The 14,563-nt window shown below is 40.4% G+C and overlaps 1 protein-coding gene across 1 annotated transcript; it reads left to right on the forward strand.

The window, feature by feature from the left end:
* The first annotated feature begins 464 nt into the window (after nt 1–464).
* LOC118122445 (sodium- and chloride-dependent GABA transporter 2) lies at nt 465–11,743 on the forward strand. Its single transcript, XM_035179158.2, has 14 exons — nt 465–1,468; nt 1,593–1,727; nt 1,959–2,099; nt 2,393–2,480; nt 2,714–2,846; nt 4,509–4,643; nt 4,716–4,819; nt 5,140–5,264; nt 6,186–6,298; nt 6,389–6,526; nt 8,774–8,876; nt 9,146–9,246; nt 9,354–9,524; nt 10,396–11,743. The coding sequence occupies exons 1-14, from the start codon at nt 1,273–1,275 to the stop codon at nt 10,531–10,533; spliced, it is 1,821 nt and encodes a 606-aa protein (XP_035035049.1). The 5' UTR covers nt 465–1,272; the 3' UTR covers nt 10,534–11,743.
* Nucleotides 11,744–14,563: the final 2,820 nt, after the last annotated feature.

The raw sequence follows: 14,563 nt of genomic DNA on the forward strand, positions 1-14,563 counted from the left end.
GGTGAGTCAATGGAGCTAAAGAGTCGCAAAGACGGTTCTCGGCAAAATCGCAAAATCGCAATAAATTACTAGTGTGTAATCATCTAAATTGTATTGTATGTATTGTAAATTTGCAACTCTGATTAATAATTAAGTTTATAACTTTAGCCAAAATTACCACGTCAGTAGTTAGTAAAGATTGGCAAAATTCACCCCAACATTAATGAAGACAACATGTGTGTTAAAGAAAAACATTTATTAAGAAAATAATAAAAGTATAAACATACAAACTAACTAAGTGTACTTACTATATACAGACGAGCTGGCCACTATGAAGACAAAAGTTCTTTGGAGTAGAAAGAGAGAGAAAAGAGGGGGAAATGAGCTTATTAATTGGCCAGGTGACCTCCTGGGTCGGGGGCATGGGGGGCATGGGGTACACAATGGACAATAGTGGTTAAAGGTTGTTTCCAGGGGCAGGTCTATGAAGCACCCTGGGAGACCTGGAAGTCTCCTTTGTCTTCAAAAATAATGAAAAGTGGTTACAGACTAATATTCTTGTCGGCCCGACTATTGTTCACGAATAGTCGGTCCCAACATACCTTAGTCACTAAGGCTTAGTGTATTTAAATACTTTAAATTAGCATCGGGAGTGGGTCCTCTCTATGGAGGCTGCCATGTTTTTTTACAGTAGCTCAGACTGGACAAACTAAACCTTTTGAGTTTTTATGACAACTGTAGGCTACCTCAGGTTCTCTTTCACGTTTGGAAGTGGAGGGTGAGGTGAGGGGTCTTCAGCTGCAACATACAACTTCACCAATATAGAGGTCACTAACTTCTACACACTGAACCTTTAGCGTTTTTCAACATTTTCATTAATTGCTCAGAGAATAACTCATGAATCTTGATGTGAAATCAGGAATGATAAGGGGACCAGTTCTGGCAAGAGTCCACACACAGAGACAAAACCACAAAATCCAAAATATACTCTTTATAAAAGGAGTCAAAGTCTAGTCATGACATATTGTAAAGCATACAGACCTTTTGTGAATTTGAGTCATTTCATATGGCAATAGTAATTGAAAATGAACATAAACATCTGCTTGTTGTATTCTGTCCTGGTCTTGTCTGGGAGCCTTCACCGGAAGTGGCCCCACGGAGGAGGCTTTGCAGGCAGAGGGACAGACTGACTATATAAGAGCCGCTGTCGACACTTTGCACATTTCCAGTTCCATGATTGAGCGCAGAAATAAAACCCAGCAGCAGAGCACCTTTGGGAAACTCTAAGGAGCGATGACAAAGAACAAAAAGAATAGAACTGGTGCGTACGCCGCGGCTGTGCCAAATGGATGCGTACAGAGCCACAAAGAGCTGGAGGGACGGGGGCACTGGGGATCCAAGGCTGAGTTCATCCTGACTGTGATGGGCGCGATCATCGGACCTGGGAACGTGTGGAGGTTTCCCTACCTGTGCTACAGAAACGGCGGAGGTGGGTGTTTTTACGCAGCAACTTTTACGCTCACTTGTCAAGTGCGCATTTCCTGAAATGGAAAAAACTAGAACCGACTTTAAATGTGTTGTCCAAACAAGTAAAGATCCTCTCTGTCTTACAGGTGTGTTCTTCATCCCATACTTCTTGTTTATGTTTACATGCGGAATCCCACTCTTCTTCCTTGAGACTGCTTTAGGACAGTACACCAACCAGGGGGGGATCACGTGCTGGAAAAGGATTTGTCCACTTTTTCAGGGTAAATAAACAGCGATTATTATTTATCCCCTTGTTGTTCACTTTTGTAAAATCATTATGATACTATAATAAATACATCATATGTGTGATTTCTTTACACCGGACAGCGTGCGTAAACGCAGTATCTGGTGTTTGGACTGCGGCATCGTTTGGAACTTGAGTCTGCGCAATAATCACTCCTCATTCAACAGATGATAAATCCCCGAGTCACCATATTTCTCCTTTTTCTCAGGCATGGGCTTTGCAAGTCACTTAATCATCGCAATCAGCGCAACCTCCTACATCATCATCATTGCGTGGGCGTTCTTTTACCTGTTCTTATCATTCAGCCAGGATTTGCCCTGGGCCTCGTGTGGACACCACTGGAACACAGGTAACAGAGGGATCTCGAAACTTATATAGGTGTGAGGTATTGTTGATAAAATCATTTAAAATTAAGCATGAAGAGTTTTGTTTCAGACATTTCCCTGAATGTACAATTCTGTCATTTTATAGCCTAACTTTTAAAAACGTGAAAAACGATAAATAAAGAATTGTCATGTTATTATCTCAGAGGGAGGGAAATGGCATGTTTTATATTTTCTAATGATATGGAATAGGACAAACTTTTCTCCATAAATGAGCATTTTTACATTCCCAGTGTTTTTTTTTCTTCTGTCATATTAGACTCGTGCTTGGACTTCAACAATCCAAACCTGAGCCTCAGCATGATGGCCAAAGAGAACGGCACTCTTCCTGTTGTGGAGTTCTGGCAGTAAGCAAGGAGTGAACCCGTTCAACAAGTTGAACTGATTTCTTTTTTATATTCCTTTTTTGATTCTTACCTCATCCTCTGTTCCATCCTCCTTTTTTTTTTTATACCTGCCTTTGATTCTCTCCTCATCAACCCACTCTCCATTATAATTAACCTCCGTCCCCTCCCTTTTACTTGTCAGGTTTTTTTTGTTCTCCCTCTCATTTCCATCATCTCTCTCCTTTTCTCTCCAGGCGGCGAGTTTTGAAACTCTCCAATGGAATCGAGGAGGTGGGCAGCTTGAGGTGGGAACTGGTCTTGTGTCTCATCCTGACATGGGTCATCTGCTACTTCTGCGTTTGGAAGGGCATCAAGTCCACTGGAAAGGTTCGCTGCCTAAACACGGAACAACATTCAATACATTTTTTTTTTTTAAATAAACCCAAATACTGGATGTTCAGGAGTTGTAAATGTGGACACAGGCAAATTCTTTCTTGAAATGTCACCTCTCATCCAGAGGCTTCTTCACTTCTAACTGAAGAGTGGGAGGTTTCAGGTTAGAAGTGTAAAACAATTTAAATTGGACTAAGACTAAGTGTTGCAGTCAAGACAATTGACACCACAACAGGATGAATGAAACACAGAGACCACTCACTTGTCCATTATAGAGATTAAATGAAGCTTCAATGCAAAGAATTCGAATAGAAGATTTTTTCTAATCAAGTTATTGGAGTTACTCGAGTAATTGTTTCAGCTCTATAGTCGTTATGTTAAACATGCAGCCCCACTTCTACCACTGACCATGTTTGACTGAATGTCCTCTGAAGTATCTTATGTCTATGTGTGTTTTCAGATGCATCTCAACTCTGCACTGAATCGTCAAAAATGGTCACTTGCTTGTGTCTTTTAATCAATTTCACATTTTTTTGTTTACTTTATTTTGGAAACTTACAAAGCTCTAATGCTTTGCAAGCAATGCCCTTCTATGCACACACACACACACACACACACCCACACACACTCACAGTCGTGTCTCCGTGAGTAAACTGGATTGACTTATATTGATTCCCAAGGGTGAGCTGCAGGCGATTCCCACATGTAGGTGCTGAGGTCCAACAGGAAGGTTTAGCTGTTCAGGATTTCCTCTTATGATTTTGCAGATCTCATCTGCCTCTTTGTTTTTGTATATACTGTGCCTGTCCTAGACTCAGTGATTGTCCAGGTCGATATTTATCAAATCTGTACAGTGAAAATTGCTTTTCTTGGCTGAATGTGAGCAACAATACATATTTATCAAGCTATTAAAGTTGTCAAAGTAACTTTGAGAAACTCAAATCAAGTGATCACATGATCGATCTTAAGTCCAAAATTTTATTTAAAGTATTTCAAACAAATGGCTCCTGTTTTTTACAGGGTGTTGTCTGTGTTCATTTTAAGTTACAGTAACTTTTGTTGTATTGGCAATAACTACACTCTGGAGATGAAAATAGACTTTCAAATGTTTACATGTGGCTCATATAATTTTTTCATCATGACACATTTTGGGATGAATGAAGAGTTTCTCACTTTTTGATCCCCTCAAAGTGTGTGGTCACCTGATGAAAAGCACCACCCTGTTTACTCATCTTTTGAGTAAATTAGCTTTGGGTTGAGGCTCGAGTCAAATTAAGGCCTCAGTCATTTTCAGGATTTGACTTGTGGAAAGAACACGTTCAATACAGACTCATTACAAACAACAAGGTTTTCTCAGGGTGAGATTAGACGTTGTCCATCTCCGCTCATGTCTGTCAGGCATAGAAGATAAAATCAAATGTGAGCCAAACGTGTTCTAAAATGGTTTGGCCAAAAATGATTGTGAAAATGAAGTGGCCGAGGGATCAGGGTCAGGGAATCCATCATAACTCGACTTGCCTACGACGTACTGCAGCTCCGATGGGTGGTGGACTAATTTTGAGCTGGACAAAAGAAGACATTTGAGAAAGTCGTGTGGTAAAAAAACTGTTTATGGACAAGTCAATCAATAATGATAGTGATGCTCTTCTTTTTCAGGCAGCCTACTTCACTGCCACCTTCCCCTTCGTCATGCTGTTAGTTTTGCTGGTACGCGGGGTTACGCTACCTGGGGCAATGCATGGAATCAGTTACTACCTCTACCCTGACATCTCACGCCTTTCAGATCCCCAGGTAAGAACAGAATCAACAATCTAAAGTCCGGTACGGCTACATAGATTTCTCACATTTGTTTGCTCTCTTCAGGTGTGGATGGACGCTGGCACTCAGATCCTCTTTTCTTATGCCATCGGCCTTGGGTTCCTGACCTCTCTTGGGAGTTACAACACTTACAACAATGACTGTTACAGGTAAGAGGAATACTAATACGCATCTAAAATACCCTGCTGTGAATGAAATGTGCCCCTGAATCCTTTAAATCATTTTGAGGAAATAAAAGGATTCTCGTGGGCAATTATTATTATCATTTAAAATTATATTTGATGCAACAAAGCCAATAAATAGAGTCTGATATTGACATTTAACAAGATCAATCATTTAATGGCCCTGTGATGAACACAGTGGAAAATATAAATTTTATTCTGTTGGCTCGTAAATGAACACTTTCTATCCATGCATCCACTCCACAGTTGCATACACGTTTCTAGAACTGGATTGATTTTTCTTTCAGGGACTGTCTGTACTTGTGTCTGCTGAACAGTGTCACCAGCATCGTGGCAGGCTTTGCCGTCTTCTCTGTTTTGGGTTTTATGACATATGAACAAGGAGTGGATATTGCAGAGGTGGCAGACTCTGGTAGGTACTGGATTCAGCTAAGTGGTTGACAGTTGTACATTTCCTGTCTGGCTTTTGGTAAGTCGTATTTTTCTGGTAGACTTAAAACTCCTTATTCCATCCGTTTATTCTTTCCCCACATTGATATTTTACCTTTAACTTGTGGCAAATGGAACCATGTAATGTTGGTTTGTTGGCCAGTCCAGCACTTCAGTCCAAACAGAAATAACTCTACAACTGTTTGTGATGGAATTGTGTACATCGTTAATTCATGATCCCAAAATCATGAATCCTGATGACTATGGGGATGCCTTGACTGACATTTTGGGGTTTTGAGAAAAATGTCCCAACAATTCCAACTTGTTGCTTTGGGGCACACATTCATGGTCCCCGCAGGATGAATCACCATCACTTTGGTAATCCTCTCACTTTTAATGTAGCTACATCATCAGGCCATTTGATGGCGTGTTTGTCTGATACTTTGGTTTACAAAGTTAATGACATTCCCATCAGTCTTAGCATGTGTTTTGTGCAAATGTTATACTAACATGCTAAACTATGCTGCTTAGCATGGTCCAAGTTATGTGTTTGCATCTTTAGCACTCGTTCACATTTCATGCAGGTGAGATTTCGAGACATTTCAAGTGTTAATCATTTCCAGTTGCATTGTGTTCAATCTGCAGCTTTTCTCTAGTTATTAGTGTTTTCTGTCAGTCCTTGTGTTTTACTTATCCCCATGTTTCCCCATGCAGCATCAATATAATAATAATAATACTTATAACCAATTTAAATTTAATGGGTATCCTTCCTCCATTTGCTTACTTCGTCAAGTTGTTGTATAGTTTTGTATGTTTACACTGTTCTCCATCGTGTTTCATTTATTTGTTGTGTCTGGTTACGTCGTGTTTTTGTGTGTGTTTGTGTGTGTGTGTGTGTGTGTAGGCCCAGGGCTGGCTTTCATTGTCTTCCCACGTGCACTCGCCATGATGCCCATGCCTCAGGTGTGGTCAGTGTGTTTCTTCGTCATGATTATTCTGCTCGGACTGGACAGTCAGGTACTGGCAAAACCCCATGTGAATGATTGAATGAATGGTTGAATGAATGAACGAGGCTCTGACGCTCTCCTCTCACCGACTCCCCCCCAGTTTGTTGGGATGGAGTGTTTGATGACATCACTAGTTGATCTGTTCCCAACTCACCTGCGCAAGGGCTGTAGGCGTGAGCTGCTTCTGCTGGCCATCTGCACCTCCTGCTGTCTGCTGGGATTCTTACTGGTAACAGAGGTCAGTGCAGTACAGTCCAATCTTTTACATAACGCTTTAGAAACCGGTCAATAGTTCAGAGGGCGAAGCAGAGAAAATAGGGAAAGAGGCATAGAATCACAACAGCTGAAGTTAGCTCTTCTAAATGTCAGATCCAACAAATTATTCCTGGTCAACAGTCGGATAAACGATAATAATCTGGACTGTATGTGATCCTGGTTGAAACATGACTGAAGAACTAGAATTTGTTGTGGTCATTTTCCAAGTCTCGTCCAATTAATCACTAAATCCTCTCATTTCCCACTTGTCTTGTGTGGAACGGATTGCATTCAGACTGCAACCACCATCAAGAGTTGACTTCAGTTACTTAGTGATGTCGTTTTTTCATTCATGTTGTTTCATGAGACACACTTGGACTGAAAACCTGCTATTTTTATTATTATTATTATTATGGAAGGTTGTGCACGGCATGCCTGCTACAGGTATGATATGCAGAGGAACAGCTGCTTCCCAGCTTTGTCTCAGTAGCTGCTACACCCCAGTAAAATCTTACAGTATTTCCCAAGTATTATTCTCCACATACGACTCAAACCTTTGCTCTGTTTCTAAGGTGGAAAGAACAAGTTTTGGTCACGTTGTTAATGTGGGCCTTGTGACTCAGATCAGAGTCTAACACAGAGGCTTGTCACTTCTTATTTAGTCCAAGGAGTTTGCTGAACCAGATTATTTTCCAGCGTTTCTCTCAAAGGATTTCTGTTTTATCCTCATTAAGCTTAAGGAAACATTCAGTGATGGAGCGCAGAGCGTTATCATCATTTTTGCTCAGCAGCAATGTTCAGTTGTCACCCAGTGGCAGCTTGTACAGTGGGAATAATAAAGGTTCAAGGCAGCTCCCCTGTGCAACCCCAAAACTGCTGTTTGTCAGACACGTGATCTCCAACACTGACATAGAACCTCCTCCCTTTAATCATAGTTGATCATTGAATCATTAATTGATAAGGATGTCGTGGTCAATCGTATCAAAAGCAGCGCTCGGGTCTAGGGAGGACTAGAATTGAAACCTTGTCTTCATCAGAGTTTAGTCTGAGGTCATTGATTATTTTAGTAAGTGCAGTTTTAGTGCTGTGATGGGCTCTAAAGCCAGACTGAAACTCCTCCAGGATGTTGTTCTCTAGAATCACTGAAATGATTTTCTCTAGTAATGAAGGTGAATTTTGCCATGGTTGCATCATTTTTACAGGATTTGTTAAGATGGTCTGTGATGGTCTGTGTCAGGTCAGCAGTAATACCTGCTCTGATTGAGGGGACTTTGTTTTTGAAGAAAAGGGCCAGTTCTTCACATTGTGATGGAGAGAGCTGCAGGTGGGCAGGGCTGGTGTGAAGTAGCTGCTCAATACTGGAGAATAGTCCTCTAGAGTTCCCAGCATTCTCTGTAATAATCTTGGGAAAGTAATCCTTCCTTGCCAGACGTATTACTCTGTTATAGGAGGTCATAGCTTCTTTGTAAATATTATAGTGAACTGTAAGTCCAGTTTTCCTCCACTTTCTTTCAGCTGCCCGACAGATTCTCTTGTTCTCTTTCACACCTTTGACGTTTACCCATGGAGAGATTCTGCCAGCTGATTTCTTTCTAACCATTAAGAGTGCAACAGTATTTGAGCTGTCAGGACTGTTTAGTTCAATTGATCTCATGATATCACAGAACTTAGCCTCAGTCTGCTCATCAAGGAGCCTCTTTTCAAACAGAGTTTCTCTTTTGGTCTTTGCAACGTTATAAAATACACAGTGATGATCAGAGATAGGTGATTCAAGTACTGAAAATGTCTCCATGTTCAACCCTCTTGTTATCACTGAGTACAGGGTGTTGCCATGGTGATGGGTGGCTTCCTGTACTTGTTGGGTCAGCTCAAAGCAATACTTTGATCAATAATAATCTTCACCAATAGCAATAGACCACAATTAGATACATCAACAAAAAAAGGAGTTGCCGAGCTGTCAAAAAAAAGCTTCATCTCACATTGAGATTTCCACTCACATTTTACAATAATATACCATCACTAGTATCGGAGATTTAGGTGAAGCCACTGCTGAATGCACCTTTTTGAATTGAAAAGTAGGTCAAAGGATAATTGTTTGCTTTTTAATTGATTGATTTCAAGAATAGTTGTGAGGGAACCTGTTGTTGATGATGAATTTGCTGATGCAGCCCCTAATATTTGTTGATTTGTTTATATTGATGAAAGTTGTTATCGCTGCCCTTGTTTTTAGGGAGGGATGTACCTGCTCCAGCTGTTGGATCATCATGTCTGCAGCGGCACCACGCTCATCCTCCTCTCTTTTTTTCAGTCTGTCAGCATTGGCTGGGTCTATGGTAAGTCACACACACACACACACACACACACACACACACACACACACACACACACACACACACACACACACACACACACACACACACACACACACACACACACACACACACACACACACACACTATACAACCAACCTGGTAAAGACTAGATTCTTCAAATTATGAGAACATTGGGTTAAAAGTGTTTTTAACGGGGTTAATACACCCTTATGAATGTTTGCTATGCTGATAGATTTCATCTCATCTCTGATCTTCTCTTTTATTCAAAGGTGCTGATCGTTTCTATGACAACATCACAGACATGATTGGTTATCGTCCATACCCGTTAATGAAATACTGCTGGTGCTTCATTACTCCCATCACCTGTATGGTGAGTCCCTTGAACTGTTCAACCACCTCTGTCCACAGTCACAGTTATAAGTTACACGCTGTAACATTTCATTTAACATTATTCCACTTTGTCTCCTCCAATCACAGGGCACCTTCATCTTCTCCATTGTCAAATACTCCCCGCTGAAGTTCAGTAACACGTATGTTTATCCACTCTGGGCCAACATCTTGGGCTGGTTCATTGCCACCGTCTCCCTCTCCCTCATCCCACTGTTTGTGTTGGTGAAAGTGTTGCAGGGAAAAGGCACTCTACGACAGGTGAGCCCCATCCTCTCATTTCTCTGAATTGTTTGAACACTGTGAAGTAAACCTTTGATCAAACTTTTCCTTTTGTACTTGTTGATGATAAAAATATATCTGTGCAACTTTGAGGGCTACATTTGTTCTGTAGAGACCACACAGGTAGCTGGAACCAATCCCGCAAAACATCCTGCTTAGCTTAACAAGATTTTTTGGGTCTTTGTGAAAGTCTTTTTTGGCCTTGCTCAAATCTTGGGTTCATAGTGGGAAAGGCATAACTTTTTCCATATGTATAGTTTTGCAGAAATCGCCCGTTGGATCAAATTATTCAGACATAGATAAACATTTTTTGAATTTAGTCAGCCAGTAATCCTGGTTCCATAAATCCTCACGTGCTCACCAGATGTGCTGGTATGATTTTCCATAAGAAGTATGCATTTCTAACCTGAATCTCGTCTTCAGAGGGACTTAGCTTTGGAATGAGGGACACTGACTGTGGAAATCAGAAAGTACTGAGAGATGGACTCAGTCATTGCTGGTTTTAAACTTTCATAGGATTTGTCAACAATATAAAAATGGATAATATCACCAGCCCTGTCTTTTAATAAACTTTAACATGTTTACTATTGGAAAACATTTTCAAACCTGAAAGTCAGATAATTGGTGTCTTACATTGCAGTTACATGTAATCTGGTTAGTTCAAGTTTCAAATTGTAATTTAGGGAGTGGTTTAACGATTTTTGTATGACATGCAGTACGTCCTGTCGTCACATATGTGGGCTGCATCCACATAGGTGACTACAGGACTGAATATTCACTGATGGAAATGTAATTTTTCCTGCCCTATCTGCATAAGTCATTTGACGTCTTGTTTCTGGTCTTTGCTCAGAGGTTCGTCTTGCTCTGCCAGCCTGTGGACGACCTCCCCTGGAATCAAAAACATCCTCCTGCACTGGGAACCAACAGCACCGCGGCCTACGCAGAAGAGCTCAAATGTTTATCCGACACCGAGGAAGTCACTAAATGAACTCACAAACAAGTTGTTTAGCTGAGTGCTGCTCTGCAAATGAGTGTGCAGGTCAGCTTTTTCCCCTGTGTTTGGGCCAAACTGCACCAATGAACGTCTTCCAAAGTGCGAATTGAAAACGTACATGTTAAACGGAACATTTGAGAAATGATTATGTCACCGCTAACATCATTAGTGTTCTTCTCTGGTATTTGACTTTATCGCCACCTACTGGTCCAACATGCTTGGTTGAGCGTTTGTACAAAATGTTTGTGTTCTCGTCTGGACAAAGATATTTGTTAAGTGAAGGTCTTTTTTACATAGCTGAATATATTCATTCCAATAGATATCTAGAGGAGTGTAGACAAGGACTTTCAAGTTGTGAGAATCCGCAATAATGTCTCGAATGTCAACAATGGTTTCAACTCAGAAACAACAGACAGGCAGACATACACTCTCTCACTAGTTTCTTACAATTGATAACACGCTTTTTTTTTGTTAATACTGAAAAAGGGCTACACACAGTCAACGCAGCAGAACTCAATGTGGACTTAATTGATAACTTCCCATTCAGTGGCAAAATCTTTCAAGATTCAACATCTTTTTTCTCACTTGAAATCAACCAAACCTCAGTATTTACCATCCATTTTTGAAAATGTTTACTTAACTGTTGTAAAAACACAAATAACTGTAAACTACATTAAAATTTGCTTTCTATATTTGAAACACAAATGCATGAACTGCTATTTGGGCCTCACAGCTCCAAGCCTTTGTTTTCATTTCTTTCCGACCTCTGTGACTCAAATGAGGTAAGATTTGTGCAAGATGAAAAGAAGGGTGTATGTGAAGCAATATGCAGAATGTTTTGTAATTTGAATGGAATGTGACGATGTTTCACAAGTCTACATTTCGTGCTCTTGGAATCACACTATACAGAGATACTGTAACACTGTTGGATAAGTTTGTCCTCACGGGGTTCAGCTGCAGTTGGGTTAAGTTAGGAAAAAAGCTCATGGTTTGAATTAAGATAAACCATGAAACCATGTTAACCACATGCAACAGCTTAATGACAGAAAAGCCTTGAGGGCAAACTTTCCCCATGTGCGAGGGTAACTAAGGTTATTCTATATAGCTACACTTTACAGATGTCTCCTATCTGGCTGTTGGTAGAAGCAACATCACGTTCTCCAGGATGACGGTGGACAGTAGATGGATAAGGACAATGCGAAAAACATCCAGCCACGGCTGTTGTGTGCATCTTGACATTGTAACGCTAATTGGGTGAGACATAAAAATGTGTAATGTCATGATACGTTACCTGCATAATAAATCATTTCATACAGATCAGGAATTTCACCACTTCTTTTATTTTAATCTCTGGGAAATAAGAGGGAGACTTGAAAAGAATATATTTTTCGGGTTAATGTTCCAACAGTCTGACACACTGGGGAATAAGTTGCAACAAAGCAAAGAGGAGCACATTATTTTGTATATTTGAAGTAGAAACGTGTTTATTCATATTCATATGAAAGTTTGCCCATCGTTAACAGTACAAATCAATTAACACTGTGGTAATTGGGCTTAAAAAGGGATAGTTCACCCAAAAATGAAAATGTACTCATTCTCTTCTTACCACTATGTCGATGGAGGGGGGTTGAGTTCACACAACACTTCTGGAGTCACAATTGAAGTAACTGGTGACTCCTTCTTCTAACGTGCCTCGATGCTCTCGCCCAAGGGGCACATGATGACATCAGCGATGCTACCAGAACTAGCGATGCTTGTGTGTGGTGTGTCCTGGAAATTGGTTGAATAGCCTTTGAGGAATCCTGCTAACAAACACACACTAATGAAAACATCCTCTTTTGCGGAGGTAATTAATCTGCAGTCTTCACTTCAGACAGGTCAATTAGTTTTGCCTGTGATCTGGAAGCCAGTTAATTATTCTCCTGTACAAACTTCTTTTGTTTGTGGTTTTTCAGCAGTTTATGTTGCATGCTTGAGGCGCCATACAATGCCAATACTATTTTAAGGTATAATGTGAGGAGATAGATTAAAGAATGAACGAGCATTTGATTGATTAAATCATATTCAGAGCTTTATTAATGGTCATGGCCATCTCTATTCAATGTGATCAGAAGTTTCCCTCTCATTAGAAATCCCACGTCCTCATCAACACCACCAGTTTTCCTTCATGGTGATTTTCTTCCTACTGCGAATCTGTCTATTCTCTCCGATTTCCATCCCTCTTGTTTACCACATTTCTTTCAACTTCCGTCATTCTCTCTTCCTCTTTCAAATCTCTCCAGACTGAAATTTGGCTTGGCATCCTGCTTTTATCTCCGGGCACGCTTTACTGAGAACTATACTAGAAAAGAGGTTTGCTGTTTGTCAACACATTGGATGGATGTGAAGGAAAATGTGACTCTGATTTATTGTTAGGGATTTTGCAGATTCAACAGCTGTTTCAACAAAGATTTAGACAAACTGCTCGACCACTCGAAAAGGTTCGAAATCTACACGAAAGGTCAAGGGTTCACGTGATTGAGCGAATCCTCACCTCGTAGCAATAAAAAAAGTGGGTTGCTGGTCATAAAAGACGGCGCACATTGTGTGACAAAGAATAAAGGAGAAACTGATACTACTTTTGGACTTTGTATACGTCTCCAAATTGTTGCCATATGACAGATTTCCCTTAAGCTGAATTCTAAATGTTGCTGTTCTGGTGAAACTGTGAACTCAGATGACTTTGGCTGACATTAACAAACACGGGTTCATGCGTTTTAGAGCTTTTCAGTGATCAGTGTTTAAGGATACGTCATCAAGACACAAACACCTGAATGTTTATTAATAGAACAATAGAATTGATTATCTTCCTTACCCTCAAACGAGTAAAAATTTAAGACAAAGCAATTCAGTAAGTCTTACTCTCTCAGTACTCTCCAGTGAACAGAACAATGGGAAACAAGGGTAATAATCAACATTGGTGTGTTTTTATGAGATAAAGACCTGATAATGTGAAACCATTACCTGCTCCAAGAAGGTTATGTTTTCCCCCCTGTCCGTTTATTTGTCGGTTGATTTGTTTGTTTGTGAGCAAAATTAAGCAACAATTACAGGATGGATTAAAGTGAAACTTGGCAGAAGGAAGCGGTATTGGTTAGGAAAGCTTATTTAATTTTTGTGCAGATGCAGATTAGGGGACGGATCCAGGAATCTTTTTTTTACTTTCTTTAACGTTGCATTTTAATTGATCTTTTTCAGAAAATAATTCCTGGCTCTTGATGACATTTTTCGGGGGACTGATATTTATGAGGTGGATCCAAATAAAAATCTGTATCTAGTGAATTTTAGTGTGGTTTCGTTATGGGACTGGAGGGCCTTGCCCGATGTATGCAATCTACTGACTGCCATTCTGAGTATTTTGTATCCGAGATGAGACAGAAAAACTTCCCACACTTTTCCCTTTGTCAGCTTTTCCCTGAGATTGCCTAGTATGTAAAATGTAAAATATCTTTCAATGGATGCTCTCTAATGCCGATCATGATTCTGGGCAGGTGGCAGAAATGTGTCGAGCTCCAGGTTTCTTAATCTATGTGGCAGAGCTTCCCTCCAGTGATCTACAAAGCATGAGCTTACCAAGCCCACAGTTCCCCTGGAAGCAACAGGTCATGCATAGTGAGATCATGTATGTGCAGATACAGCATTCCAGGTTTATAAGGTTTCATCTCTCATCACACTCAGGCACAACCACTGGTGCACAGCAGGGTTGAATTAGACTTAGGAGAGTGGGAACAACTCAACATTTCCAGAAATCTTATTGAAACATAGAACTCTCCAATGCTACTAAAACAGCATAGCTTCACATGAGGCTGATGCAGGTACACAAAACTCTAAAAACCTCTAAGTGACCATTTAAAAACTACTTTAAAGTCATTACGTGACTGGTTAGATGGTTTAACTTCCACCACGTTTTAACAAATAAACAAAAACAGATGATGGTCAGTGATGCCAGATTTTACTCAAAACGCCAAATGATCAGAGCCTTGAG

The sequence above is a fragment of the Hippoglossus stenolepis genome, chromosome 15 (genome assembly GCF_022539355.2).
Source record: "Hippoglossus stenolepis isolate QCI-W04-F060 chromosome 15, HSTE1.2, whole genome shotgun sequence".
NCBI lineage: Eukaryota > Metazoa > Chordata > Actinopteri > Pleuronectiformes > Pleuronectidae > Hippoglossus > Hippoglossus stenolepis.

Excerpts from the sequence above, each read along its gene's own strand:
- LOC118122445 (XM_035179158.2), top strand. The coding sequence starts at position 1,273 with ATGACAAAGAACAAAAAGAATAGAACTGGTGCGTACGCCGCGGCTGTG. Across the intron at positions 8,877-9,145 it reads CAGCATTGGCTGGGTCTATG|GTGCTGATCGTTTCTATGAC; the intron begins GTAAGTCACACA and ends TTTTATTCAAAG. Across the intron at positions 9,525-10,395 it reads GAAAAGGCACTCTACGACAG|AGGTTCGTCTTGCTCTGCCA; the intron begins GTGAGCCCCATC and ends GTCTTTGCTCAG.